This window comes from Callospermophilus lateralis, chromosome 6 (genome assembly GCF_048772815.1).
Source record: "Callospermophilus lateralis isolate mCalLat2 chromosome 6, mCalLat2.hap1, whole genome shotgun sequence".
In the NCBI taxonomy this organism is placed as follows: Eukaryota; Metazoa; Chordata; class Mammalia; order Rodentia; family Sciuridae; genus Callospermophilus; species Callospermophilus lateralis.
This window is the reverse complement of record NC_135310.1, coordinates 161,177,102-161,190,404: the sequence shown is the minus strand read 5'-3', so window position 1 is coordinate 161,190,404 and position 13,303 is coordinate 161,177,102. Positions and strand designations below refer to the sequence as shown.

Here is a 13,303-nt window from a genome sequence, read left to right as displayed (position 1 = left end):
CTTAACACTGAGCCTGTCCTCCTTCCCCACCTTTTTTATTTGGAGATAGGGTTGCTTAGGAAGCAAACAAGGTGAGCCCTGTGCATGCTCCATCCAGCTCACTGCTGGATAGTTCCCAAGTTTTGGGGAGGGAGGGAACCCTGGAGGAGCCTTGTGCCCTGAGATGATGCTCCTCTCTGGTTGTCATGCATGCACGCTAAGTTTCTGAGGCTGACTTTGAACTTGTGATCTGAGTGGCGCAGGTGTGTGCCACTGCCCCCAGCTCCTATGGTGTGTTCTTGATCCTTATTCCAGGATACAATTCAGTTACTGGAAGCAGTGTTTGCTTTTCAGCCTATTTATACAATTCTTAGGTAAGTCGGGAGTACAGTTAGTCTAAGTCCATTTGTCTGTTTATTCCCCTACTAAGGCAGGACTGTTCTGAGAATCTACCCAGTGCTGCATAAATCATGACTGATGGGAACAGACTGTGTTCAGCCCTTTGAGGTCTCTAAAGCCCTTTGGGTGACTCGTTGGCCTTCGGTCATCTCATCACACCCTGGCTCTGATTGTGCTTTGCAAGGTACTCATAAAGAGCTCCCGTTGCTCTCTCCCCCAGCAGTCTGTCCTGTGAACTCTAGTCACCTCAAGTCACAGAGCTGCCTCTTCATCTCAGGGCACAAGGCTCCTCCAGGGTTCCCCTCCCTCCCCACAACTTGGGAACTATCAAGCAGTGAGCTGGATGGAGCATCCACAGGGCTCACCTTGTTTGCTTCCCAACCACTGAGCTTCATTACCTGAGGTTCTAGATGTGGAACTTGTTTCATTTTGTCTGGAATTTTTGGTATTTCATGCAGGAGGGTAAATCCAACTCCTGTTAATGCCATTTGGCCATGGCTTAATCCTACTGACATTGATTTTTGGACAGTAAGCTTATTAGGGTTGATCCAGCGTATCTCTCTATAGGGCTACATTTCCAGGACCTGTGGACAGTTTGGTTCAGCGATCCTCAGGAGCAGATCATGGCTCGGCTGTAATACTCTGAGAGTCTTACAGCCAACAGGGCCAGAAGGAGGGGCATTCATAAGCAGAGTCCAGAAGTCTGGTCACAGCTCCTCTCTGGTTGTCATGCATGCACCTTCTCACTGTGATCACAGACATGAGAAGCATGTACCCAGGCAAGTCTTCTTGAGCCTTGGAGTTCAGAGCTTTTAAATGTGGCTGCCAGATGATCAGCTGTGGCACAGACCCCACACTAGACACTGGGTCCCTAACAGATGGCCCCTGTTTACTTTCAGCAGTGGAGACAGTCAGGCACATCTGTCCAGTGCTGCACACACCTAGAATGACATCAGCAGTCAGTGCTGTGTGAGCATTCCAAGTTCTAGTTTTAGAGCTTGTTCAAGGGTCATCATCATGGAGCCAGGTTTCCCTGGATGTACCAGGGACCAAGCCCAACAGACCTGCTGCTTCAACAGCTCCATTGCAGCCTGGACTTGCCCTGTTCCTACAGCATGCTGGGATTTTTCATGGGCGCCCATCATGCGCATCTCTTAATGTTACATTTACTTGCCCATGGAGATCATATTTATATCAGATATTTGGAGCTCCTTCCTTCCGGTGGATTCCCTTCTTCAATAGTTAAGATCCCCAGCACTGTAAAAACAAGAAATACAGCAGATGTCTGCATAAAGTATTTTAGAATAGATGTAGCATGTATTCTTTAGCCATCCTTCCTATTAGTGGAAATGTTACTTTGATTTTTCTTCCCTCCAAGCCTTCCAGCACTTAATCTTAGACTCTTTGCACCTCGGGGCATGTCTCCTGTAAGCAGTAAGCCGGAATTGAATGGCATATGCATTTAAAAATTCTGATAAGTCCTGCCAGCTGCCCCTCAGCTGGAGTGCGTTCAGATTCCGTTCCCACCACAGGACAAGAGCTGCTGCAGCATGTGCCTGTCTTACCCCTTCTGGTTTCAGAGTCGTGGTATGGAGCTTTTCACAGTTTGTTACCAACTTCCTGCTGGACATTTTGGCACATGCTTGTAAATGCAGCTATTCCAGAGTCTGATGTGGGGGAGGATATTTAAGCAGACAAGTTTGAGACCAGCCTGGGCAACATATTGAGATCCCCATCCCAAAACCCTTAAAAAATTCTTTGTGTGACTTGCCTGTTTGTGTTATTGATCCTTTTTGTTGTAGTGGGTTGCTAATTATTTGTAAGAACTTAGAAGATTATCTTTTGTTTATGGTGCTTTTTTAGAAGTTTTGTGTGTGTGTGCACACATGCACTGGAGTTGGAACCCAGGCAAGCGGTTTACCACAGAGCTGCACCCCTGGCCCCTATAGATTTTTATGTAGTTATAGCTGTTAATCTGTTTGTCTTATAATTTTTACCTTTCAAATTTCAAGCTCATTTGCTATTTTTCCCTTTACTTTACTATTTTACCTTTAAAATTTCATCATTAAGCTAGCAGGAATTTTTTTTGTGTGTTGTAAAGTGAGGATCTTAACTGAACTTTTTTGGCAAGTAGGCCTTTTTGTTTGTTGTTGTGGTTCTGGGGATTGAACCTCCGGCCTTATGCCTGCCAGGTGAGCATTCTGCTACTGAGCCACATTCCCCACGCACAAGAAGGCATTTGTCATGACACAGCTTGATGACTAATGCTGCAGTCCGGTTGCAGCAAAATAACTGGGGGGTGAGGAACAACTTGTGTACGTTGATACAGCAGGAGTAGGAGCCCTTTATTGTAGGACAGGAGTGGTATTTATACATTTTACACAGCTTATCTAATTAGCATAAAATAGATACAGCAGTCAACCAATAAGGAATCTCCACACTTAATGGCTCGCTTTTGTTACTTCACAAACCACTCCCTCTGGCATTTTGCCAGGCACCATGCAGACTTGTTTACAGACTCTAACATTTGCCAGGCGCCATCCTGACTTGTTTACAGACCCTAACAGACTAATCCATCATACCTTAACTAATTTGAAAGTTGCTTAAGTCCATTAAACTCTGAAGCATGGGTCTGTTTCTGGACCCTCTATTTTGTTTTTGTTATAGGTACTAAAAAATACTGTTGATGATAGTTACACTGTTAATTCATGATATGAACAGAGAGAGAGGATGATAATGATGATGAACACCAGCAACACTCCATATTGATGGAGTGCTTTTTTCATGCCAGACCCTAAATTAAGCATTTCACATGGAACACTACTTTTTTTTTTTTTTTTTTTTTTTTTAGTTGTTCATACATGGACACATAACTTTAATTAATTAATTAATGTGGTACTGAGAATTGAACCCAGTGCCTCACATGTGCTAGGTAAGCACTACCACAAAGCTACAATGGCAGCCCTGGAACACTTCTTATTTAATCCTGTGGGCAAAGTACTGCTTTTGTGTGTTTTTCAGAGGAAGACCTGTCAACATGGTTGTTTGGATAGTGTATAGCCGGCCTTACTTCTTTTAGCACTGCTAACTTGACCTTCTCCTACAGATAAGCAGAAATGTTTGTGTTTCAGGAATCGGTGACCTTCAAGGATGTGGTAGTGGACTTTACCCAAGAAGAATGGAAACAGCTGGACCCTATACAGAGAGATTTGTTCAGGGATGTGACGCTGGAAAATTATACACATCTGGTCTCCATAGGTAAGTATGACCCCCTGAGTTAAGATTGGGCTGTGAAGGAGGAGGGCTCTCTCCTCACTTTTCCTTTAGGTTCAGGAGCCAACAATATCTAGATTTTGAGTTTTTGAGGTAGTTTCTACTTCTTTTATTTTAATGTTTATTTTTTAGTTGTACACAATACCTTTACTTTGTTTATTTATTTTTATGTGGTGCTGAGGATTGAACCCAGGGCCTCACATGTGCTAGACAAGCGCTGTACCACTGAGCCACAACCCCAGCCCAGTTTCTACTTCCTAATAAGCAGAGGGACAAACTAATAATTTTCTAGAATCCCATCCATGTTTAGGAACTGGTAACACTGAAGCTTGATACACTATTTTTTTCCCGTCAGGTTTGTCCCACATACCAGTTTCTCTAAACCAAAGTGATGAGACTGAAACTGAATTCTGATATGGTCTTCTTCCCTAACTGCAGAGCGATTCTTTTATTTATTTATTTTTATTCCCCTTGGTAGGACTCCAAGTTTCCAAACCTGATGTGATTTCCCAGCTAGAGCAAGGGACAGAGCCATGGACTGTGGAACCATTATGTCCCCTTGGAGGTGAGTAATGGGTGCTGGCAGATGAATGTCACTAGCTCCAGCTGCCAGCCCGGCAAGGGAGGGTTTCATGCCCGAGCTGTCAATGTGCATGCTTCTCTGTAAGTATGTCCTGTGGAGAAAGACATTCATCCTGCCTAGCCGTATGTTCTGTCATGCAGCTGTCATGACCTATGTTCTATTTTTGCATTCCTTCTAGAGGGTCGTCCTTCCTGCCTAGTCCTAGAGCCAGGATCTCTGTCTGCACTCTGGCTCCCTTTCCTGCTTCCTTTGGGACCTTAATCTCATAATTTTCCATTTATTTTTTATCGCCCTGTTTTTTGTTTTGGATCTACAGGTCCTATCCCTGTTAACCATCAAACAGAAACAGTCTATATTTCCAAATATGATTACTCAACACTATTCATCTTTTTGCCTACCATCCTCCCTCTCTTTTCTTTCCAAACCTAGCTCACCAGAAGTGGTCTCTGTAGCAGCAACCTGCATCCCTTCACTTTCTGCATCTCATGCAGACCTTCTGATTCTGTCACTTTTCCAGACTTATTTTGAAGCTGCAAGTGGCCTTCTTCAGTGTCTAAACTGCACAGAGAAACCTTTTCTAGGACCGATCCTGGGGAAGGAATAACTAGTCTCTCTAGGCAAGGAATATATCCCTAGAGTTAATGGGGTGCAGTTGGAAATTCTCTTTTATAGCGGGAATAAAAATGTGAGTCATGGGGCTAGGGTTGTGGCTCAGTGTAGAGCACTTTCCTAGCATAAGTGAGGCACTGGGTTCGATCCCCGGCACCACATAAAAAAATAAACAAATAAAGGTATTGTGTCCATCTACAACTAAAAAAAACGTGAGTCATATGTAATTTGGAAATGCTAGATTGGCTAAAATTATAACAAGTTTTTTACTTGAGTACTATGCAGATATTTTTAAATAGGCAGTTAAGTATTATAAATCCCATGTTTGATGTATGAAGTGTCCCCCAAAAGCTCATGTGTGAGATAATGCAAGATGTTTCACAGGTGAAATGATTGGGTTATGAGACCCCTTAACCCAGTAAATGGGTTAATCCACTGATTTGGATTAACTGGAGGGAGTAGGTCACTGGAGGCAGGACTTCGTGTTTATATTTGGGGAAGTGAGCTCTCTCTGCTTCCTGGTATCATGCTCTGAGCTGCTTTCCTCTGCCATGTTCTTCCATCATGATGTTCTGTCTTGCCTTGGGCCCAGAGCTTTGGAGTCGACCAGCCATGGACTGAACCTTTTAAACTGTGAGCCAAAATAAATTTTCTATTCTCTGCATTATTCTCCTCAGGTCTTTTGGTCACAGTGCCAAAAAATCTGACTAAAATAATACATTTCTAAAAGGTTCACAGACTATAACTTTTTCTTTCTCCCTTTTCCTCTCCATCTCCCTGCTTTCTCTCCCCCTTTGTCTAACTATGAAGATGATTTCTTGGAATATAATCCAGAAAATTGTTTTTTATAAGAGCTTATTAATTGGTGCTTACAGTTTATTAACTTTGGTAAAAAAACAAATTGTGAAGTTGTATTACAAATTAAAAATGAAGTTTCAGAAAGTCCTGACTTGTCCAGAGAGAAAATAATTTTAAAACATTTAAATGTATATTCAAAAACCTTGGGCATTTTTTAAAAAAAAATGCAGTAGTCATAAAAGAAGTTCATTTAGGTAAAAATATAAACCCCCCATGTTGCATAGGTGAAATATAGGTAGTTACAGTTACCTGATCAGTGGACAGAAAGCAAATGTTTGAGGTATTTAGCTTTTTTTGGTTACTTTTTATTGCTGGAATTTGACCCTAATGATGGTAGTCGTAGGAAACCAGCCTCTAGCCTTGCTTTCTTTACTATTTGGAATAGATTTATCTTTGGTGTAGGATAGCTGCTTGTGTTTATAAAGATAACTCCAGCTCTACAGACATCTGAACAGGTAATTGGAATGGAGACAGTACCTGCATTGCGGTGCCCTGGGCCTGCCTTCTTCATCTCTCCATCCTCTTTCTGTACTCTTCTCTAGCTGTCTCGGTAGCCGCCGCTGCAGAATCAGCATCTGAAATCCTGATGTGTCTGCTTTGCCAGTCTGCCTTGTTCTGCATCCTGGTTTTCAGCACCCTCAGTTTATGCACTGGGTATTAGAATGTGTTGGTCAGTGCCTGGAGATGAGGAATACAGTAAAATGATTTGGAACTGCTTTCTGAGTAGGGTGCTGGTGTTCAGCATGGTCTTCTGGAACCTTCTCCAGAGAAGTTTGTTTTTTTTATTGTTGTTATGGTTGTTTTGTGGTGCTGGGAGTTGAACCCAGGGCCTTGTGCATGCAAGACAAGGACTCCACCAACTGAGCTATATCCCCAGCCCCGTGGTCTAATCCTGTTGTCTTCAGCTGAGACACCAGTCATTGTCGGTGACTGGACATGTCCACATCCTTTTATCCTTCAGCAAACCCAACTCTGTGGTTTGCATTATCCCTCAGTGCAGAACTTCTCGAACGTACTCCTTAAGGTCATCTGAGGTATAAATGCATCTTCCTTGGTGTCCTTCCTGTTGATGGAGACATTCATTTAACTACTTGGCTATGCCGAAGGCTGGCTGCACTGATCTTGTCTTTGTGGGGAGGTTCTACTGCTGTGAGCTGCCTGCCTGCATGCATGCTGTGTCATGCCCATATCCCAGGGGTGAAAAGGATGGTAGGCCTCTCTGGGGTCTTGCTTAGCTCATGCTTGCAGACTCTGGTGAGTGGGAAAGACTCAGGGCTCTCTGGAGTGTGCTGTTTACCTTCCTGTCCCAGGGGAACTGAAGAACTGCAACCTGAAAGAACTTGTTCATGGCAGAACCTTAAGTGTTGATCCCCTGCTTCTGTGGTCATCTCTCTAGTCCGGGAAAACACTCTGCTTTCTGATTGTCCATGTCCTGGCCTTTTTGTTTTTTGCTGTGCTTGCCCACAAGCTGCTTTTCTTCTTTTTGCATATTTCACTCATCTCATTACCCTCTGGCCCTCAAGGATCCCCCTACCTCTGCTCTTCTTTTACTTCCTTTCCTAGCCTGCGGTTGAACATCCTGCTCATCCTGTACCTTGTGGCGTCTTCCACCTTCACAGGACAACCGTGGTTCAGACCTGTTTTTTCTCCACCTTCTCAGAGTGCTTAACTTGAACTTACTATCTTCCTCCCCTTCAACTGTTTCTAGACAGCTCTTCCATTTATAACAGCGATACAACCATTTCCTCCATGGTCCAGGCTAACAGCCGTGGGGTCCTAGCCCAGTCTTTCTGGTCTGCCCTGTCTTTAAATCAGTATTCTTGGACTTGTTGTATTGTTCATTAGCATGGAATCCTAGTTCTGGCTGCCCTTTCAGATTCAGGCCATTTATGCCTATCTTTAACCGTCTCCAGTCACCTTTTTAATTATCACCTTAGATGGAGTCTCCTCACTCATTCTAAGAAATTATCTGTAAAGTTGAAGTAGGCTTTCTTTTGCCATATTCATAGGTTGTTTATTGTTCTTCTTAGCTCTTTCTTTCTCCCCAATAATAGGGTTATATACTTATTTTTAGCTTCATTAGATCATTCCCACAATAGTAGTTCTTTTTTCTCAGTTCAAGGGAACACTCATATTTTATTTTATTTCAGAAGGGGAGACAAGACCTGAAGATAGTGTTCCCTGCCCAGAACTGGGCATCTCTGAAGAAGAGCTGTCTTCAGAGGTGATAGAGGGAACATACAGAAGGGAAGATATTTGGAGTTCCCATGTCTTGGAGTCTCAGGAATCTGGATGCAATATAGAGAGGCAGCAAGCAAACCAACAGACACCACCAAGTGAAGTAGAAGTGGTCAAAAAAATAGTACCCACCTGGGAGGGTGGCCCTGCCATGAACGAACTTGAAAAAAGCATTATTGTGAGTTCAAGCCTTTTAGCACAGCAGGAAATATCTCCAGGACAGGCTTCTGCTAAAGTAAGCATCAAACAGAATTCACACACAGTGAAAAAAGAGAAGTCCTGTAAGTGCAGTGAATGTGGTAAAGCTTTTAGTTACTGTTCTGCTCTTATCCGCCATCAGCGAACACATACTGGAGAAAAACCTTACAAATGTAATGAATGTGAAAAGGCCTTCAGCCGGAGTGAAAACCTCATAAACCATCAGAGAATTCACACTGGAGATAAGCCATACAAATGCGATCAGTGTGGAAAAGGCTTCATTGAGGGCCCATCTCTTACTCAGCATCAAAGAATACACACCGGAGAAAAGCCCTATAAATGTGAGGAGTGTGGGAAGGCCTTTAGTCAGAGGACGCATCTTGTTCAGCATCAGAGGATCCACACGGGTGAGAAGCCTTACACTTGTAATGACTGTGGAAAAGCTTTTAGCCAGAGAGGTCATTTCATGGAACATCAGAAAATTCACACAGGAGAAAAGCCTTTCAAATGTGAGGAGTGTGATAAGACTTTCACCAGGAGCACACACCTCACTCAACATCAGAAAATTCACACCGGAGAGAAAACCTACAAGTGTAATGAATGTGGCAAGGCCTTCAACGGGCCCTCGACCTTCATCCGTCACCACATGATTCACACGGGCGAGAAGCCCTATGAGTGCAACGAGTGTGGCAAGGCCTTCAGCCAGCACTCGAACCTCACCCAGCACCAGAAGACACACACCGGCGAGAAGCCCTACGACTGCGCAGAGTGCGGGAAGGCCTTCAGCTACTGGTCATCCCTCGCGCAGCATCTCAAGATCCACACTGGGGAGAAGCCCTACAAGTGCAGTGAGTGCGGAAAGGCCTTCAGCTACTGCTCGTCCCTTACGCAGCACCGGAGAATCCACACCAGAGAAAAGCCCTTTGAGTGTAGCGAGTGTGGAAAGGCTTTCAGTTACCTCTCCAACCTCAACCAGCATCAGAAAACTCACACCCAGGAGAAAGCCTATGAGTGTAAGGAATGTGGGAAAGCCTTCATTCGGAGCTCATCTCTTGCCAAGCACGAAAGGATTCATACCGGGGAGAAACCCTATCAGTGTCACGAATGTGGGAAAACCTTCAGCTACGGCTCATCCCTCATCCAGCACAGGAAGATCCACACTGGAGAGAGACCGTACAAGTGTAACGAATGTGGGAGAGCCTTCAACCAGAACATACACCTCACTCAGCATAAGAGGATCCACACAGGAGCGAAGCCTTATGCGTGTCCCGCGTGTGGGAAGGCCTTTCGGCATTGCTCCTCTCTCGCGCAGCACCAGAAAACTCACACGGAAGAAAAGCCCTACCAGTGCAATAAGTGTGAGAAGACGTTCAGCCAGAGCTCCCACCTGACTCAGCACCAGCGCATTCACACTGGAGAGAAGCCCTATAAGTGCAGTGCATGTGACAAAGCCTTCAGCCGCAGCACCCACCTGACGGAACACCAGAACACGCATTCCGGAGAGAAGCCTTACAACTGCAGCGAGTGCAGGAAGACCTTCAGCCAGAGCACTTACCTGACTCAGCATCAGAGAATACATTCAGGGGAGAAGCCTTTTGGCTGTAGCGACTGTGGGAAAGCCTTCAGGTATCGTTCAGCTCTCACCAAGCACCAGAGACTGCACCCTGGCATCTGACCGTCCTGGAAGCATCGTGGGTATAGGTGCGCATGTGCTTGGGTTTGTACTTTTGTTACATACTGAAGAATCAGTAGCAGAAACTACTCAAGCATTTGAACTTTTCACTACTGTGATAAGGGATGGAAAGTACACTGGCTGACACCCTGTGGCAGTGGGAAGCTCAAGTGTTTTAAACTTTAGTTTCCTCTGTGAAATCAGAGTTTGGGAGTTGATGATCTCAAAGGCAGTTAGGAGTTTTATACTCAGTTTTGTATATTTACAGTATATTCTTAAATAGTTTGTGCATCAGGCTTCTGTGTGGTGCATCTAGAATACGTGTGTTCGTGCATGTTTTGCCAGTAGAAGGCATCCGTGCTTCAGGCACGAGGGTCTGTTTTACTCCTGTTCTAATGCACTGAGTTGCTTAGGTTATTGGTTTCTAATAAAAAGGACTACAAAGGACCCTCAGCTCAGATGTATGTGACAGCCCAACTTCACTTGCGTATTAAAACTTGGTAGTCAGGTGGATGCTCTGCCCCTGTAGTCTCAGCTGCTCAAGAGTCTGAGCCCAGGAGTTCAACACCAGACTGGACAACAGAGTAGGATCCCATCTCAAACAAAAAGGTATTCTAGTTTATTTTTAATATTCTGGGAGTTTATTACATTGGTCTGCTTCTGCATCTCACAGCAGCATGACTTAACCCTGGTTGCACATGGGAATCACATGATGTCTTAGTTTAGGTTGCTATAACAAATCATAGCCAGGTTTGGTGGCATATACCTGTAATCCCAGAGACTTGGTAGGCAGTAGGGTTACAAGCTCGAGGACAGCCTCGCCAACTTGGTGAGACCCTGTCTCAGAAAATAAACAAGGATGAGGATATTGCTTAGCAGTAGAGTACCTCTGGGTTTAATCCCAGTTCCATAAAACAAACCAACAAAAATTTACCATAGAAGTTTATGGAGTCAGAAATCTGAGGTCCAGGCTCAAATGGACCTAGTATGTGCTGACAGCCCACTTCGTGGTTGTAGATAGCTGTTTTCTTGGATGCTTACTTGGCAAAGAGCAGAGAAAGAGAAAGCAAGCTCTCTTTTTATAGGATACCAGTCAAGTTCATGGGGGCTCCACCCTCAACCTAACACCTCCCCTCAGTGCCTCACACCAAATACTGTCCCACTGGGGGTAAGCTGCCAACGTGTGCATTTGGACCGGACACTTCAGGAACGCCACACAATTCCATTGCCCAGGCCCCACCCCATAGACTGTAACTTACTTGGATTAGGATATGGGATCCAGGATCCAGGTTTTTTTATGTTGTTTGCTTTTAACGTCTCATGTGTGCCCTGGAAAGAACAATTGGCTTAGATTTCAGTGCCCACTCCTTCAGTCAGGAGCTTCTGTGGCTGCTCCTGGAAGCCTCATAGATTAGCTCCCAGAGGTAAGGTCAGTTTGTTTCGTCACCATAGTGCAAAAACAAAATCATGACGTTTACACTGATGACAGTCACTTCACATGTCTCTGGCTTCCTTACATCAGAAGCTGTGGACACCCTGGGGAGACATGGCCCATAATCTACAAGACCACTCTGGCCCTGTTCAGGAAACACGTTTAGCCAAAGAGGAATGCACCTTCTCTTCCCTCTAGGTGCAGGCTAGTTTTCATCAGGCCAGGTCATTTAAGAGTAGTCGGTCATTTCTCAGCCTGAACTTGAGCATGAATGAAGAGCTCGTGAGAGCAGCAGGCAGCACAGAAATGGGTATTTCCAGAAAAGAAGAGGGCAGTGAGGGAAACCAGTGCTGTTCTCTTTGCCTCTGGAATTGTGCTCCTTCCTTGACTGAAGATGCCAGGGAAGGGCAGATGGACGCCAGAAGTGACACAGTGCAGCCACTTGAGTACTGGACTTTCTTAGTTGCAGTTTGAAGCAGCTGTACAGGAATGTTTCTTGTTCTTAGCAGGAATTATAGTTATCCCATCACTTGGAGAGGGGGACGCAATCATCTTTGCCTGGCATCTGAGTAGCCCCCACAGTACAAAGAAATGCAGAGTCTACACACAGGCAGAGGGTCCTTCAGCCCCAGAGGAGATCTGAAAATGGACAAAATCAGTCTGCAGTGGAAGGATGGGTCACTTCAGTTCCCATATGAAAAAAGAATTTAGGTGGAAATTCCACTAAACCTGAAAAATGACAGTTTGTGGCATTTGATTTTATCTCATTACAGGTACTCTTGCATCAGACTCAGCGCCAGGAATGTGTGATCACCTCCTAACTCAGTCCCACTCCTGCAGAAGTGAGCTCTCAGGCCTCCCTCTGCTTGCTCGGGCTTTGTGTCCCGTGTTTTAGAAGTGTGCTAACTGATCCAGGTGATGCAGGTTGAGAAGGGTGGGCAGTGAGGCCTCGGAAGTCAGCATTGTCCTGTTTCTGGGTCTCCTTCTTATGTGTTTACCATCTTGCTGGCTGTCCCAGACCATGTCCCTAAGCAGTAGACCTGCAGTTGCTGCTGATCCAAGTATCTGTCCTTTATCACCCAAGATGCACCTCGGCTCCCTACTTCCCTTTTTTTATACCTTAACTCCAATTTAAGAACAGAACAAGGAAGTGACTATTATTTCTGACTTTTTCCCCCTCCTAATTCTATAATTCTATGTCATCTGAATCATACACATATAACACTAATATTAGTTCCTTAATATTTATCATACTGGGAGTGTAAGCAGAATTAAAATCTAGAGAATTATAGACACAGCTCACCATCTGTGTGACCACTGACCCTGGATGGTCAGAGCTGTAACCTCATCAGTCCATCCTCGTTTGAATGGACTGGTGGTGACCACAGGCAGGTGGGGCATGCCTGGAGGAGGTGAGTCACTGGGGACCTGCCCAGCATTTTCCCTGTGGCCCCTTCCTTCCTTCCCTGCTTCCTGAGCTGAGCAGCTTCCCTCTGATGGGCTCTTCCTCCATGATGTGCTGCCTCACCTTGTGCCCAGAGCAATGGAGTTGGACATCTATGGACTGAGACCTTTGAGCCCCAATAAATTTTTCTTTCTCTTAGTTGTTTTTTATTTTATTTTACTTTTCCACGTGTTTCAGTCACAGTGATGCAAAAGCTCACTAAAACAGATGCAAACCTGGGGTTAAAACTTGTGACACAGCCTATATGTGTGCTTGACTTTAGTAGACACTGCCAAATAGTTTGCCAAATAGTTCCCGAGTTTACAGTCCCACCACCCATGTTTGAGAACTTCCATTGCCCCACATCTTTGCCAACTTTTCACTCACTGTGGACGTCAACAGCCACTGTTTCAAGTAGGGTGTTGGAGAGGCTAGTCTGGGGTATGGCAGAGTTCCACTCCAGAGAGATGCTTTGGAGAGTCTACAGTGTATATTTAAAGTTGTGGGACTGGATGCCATGGCTAAAGGGGTGGGGGTGGAAGTAGATAAAGAAAAGTTCTGGGGACTGGCCCTTGGTAACTCCAGCTTCTAAGGGCTGGGGCAGAGGTCACTGATAAA

The 13,303-nt window shown here is 44.9% G+C and overlaps 1 protein-coding gene across 10 annotated transcripts in view; it reads left to right on the top strand.

Annotated features, from left to right (window-relative positions):
- Window positions 1-12,844, top strand: part of LOC143401644 (uncharacterized) — a 742,139-nt gene extending 729,295 nt beyond the window's left edge. For 4 of the 10 annotated variants that reach the window (XM_076859307.1, XM_076859303.1, XM_076859308.2 and 1 more), the window contains exons 3-6: window positions 3,510-3,636; window positions 4,130-4,216; window positions 7,852-9,838; window positions 12,015-12,844. In XM_076859307.1, coding sequence (XP_076715422.1) covers window positions 3,510-3,636; window positions 4,130-4,216; window positions 7,852-9,812 — 2,175 coding nt within the window. In that variant the 3' untranslated portion in view covers window positions 9,813-9,838; window positions 12,015-12,844. Of the gene's footprint in view, window positions 1-3,492; window positions 3,637-4,129; window positions 4,217-7,851; window positions 9,839-12,014 lie in introns of all 10 variants that reach the window. The other 6 variants (XM_076859309.1, XM_076859311.1, XM_076859310.1 and 3 more) reach the window with 3 other exon arrangements.
- The last annotated feature ends 459 nt before the right edge of the window (window positions 12,845-13,303 follow it).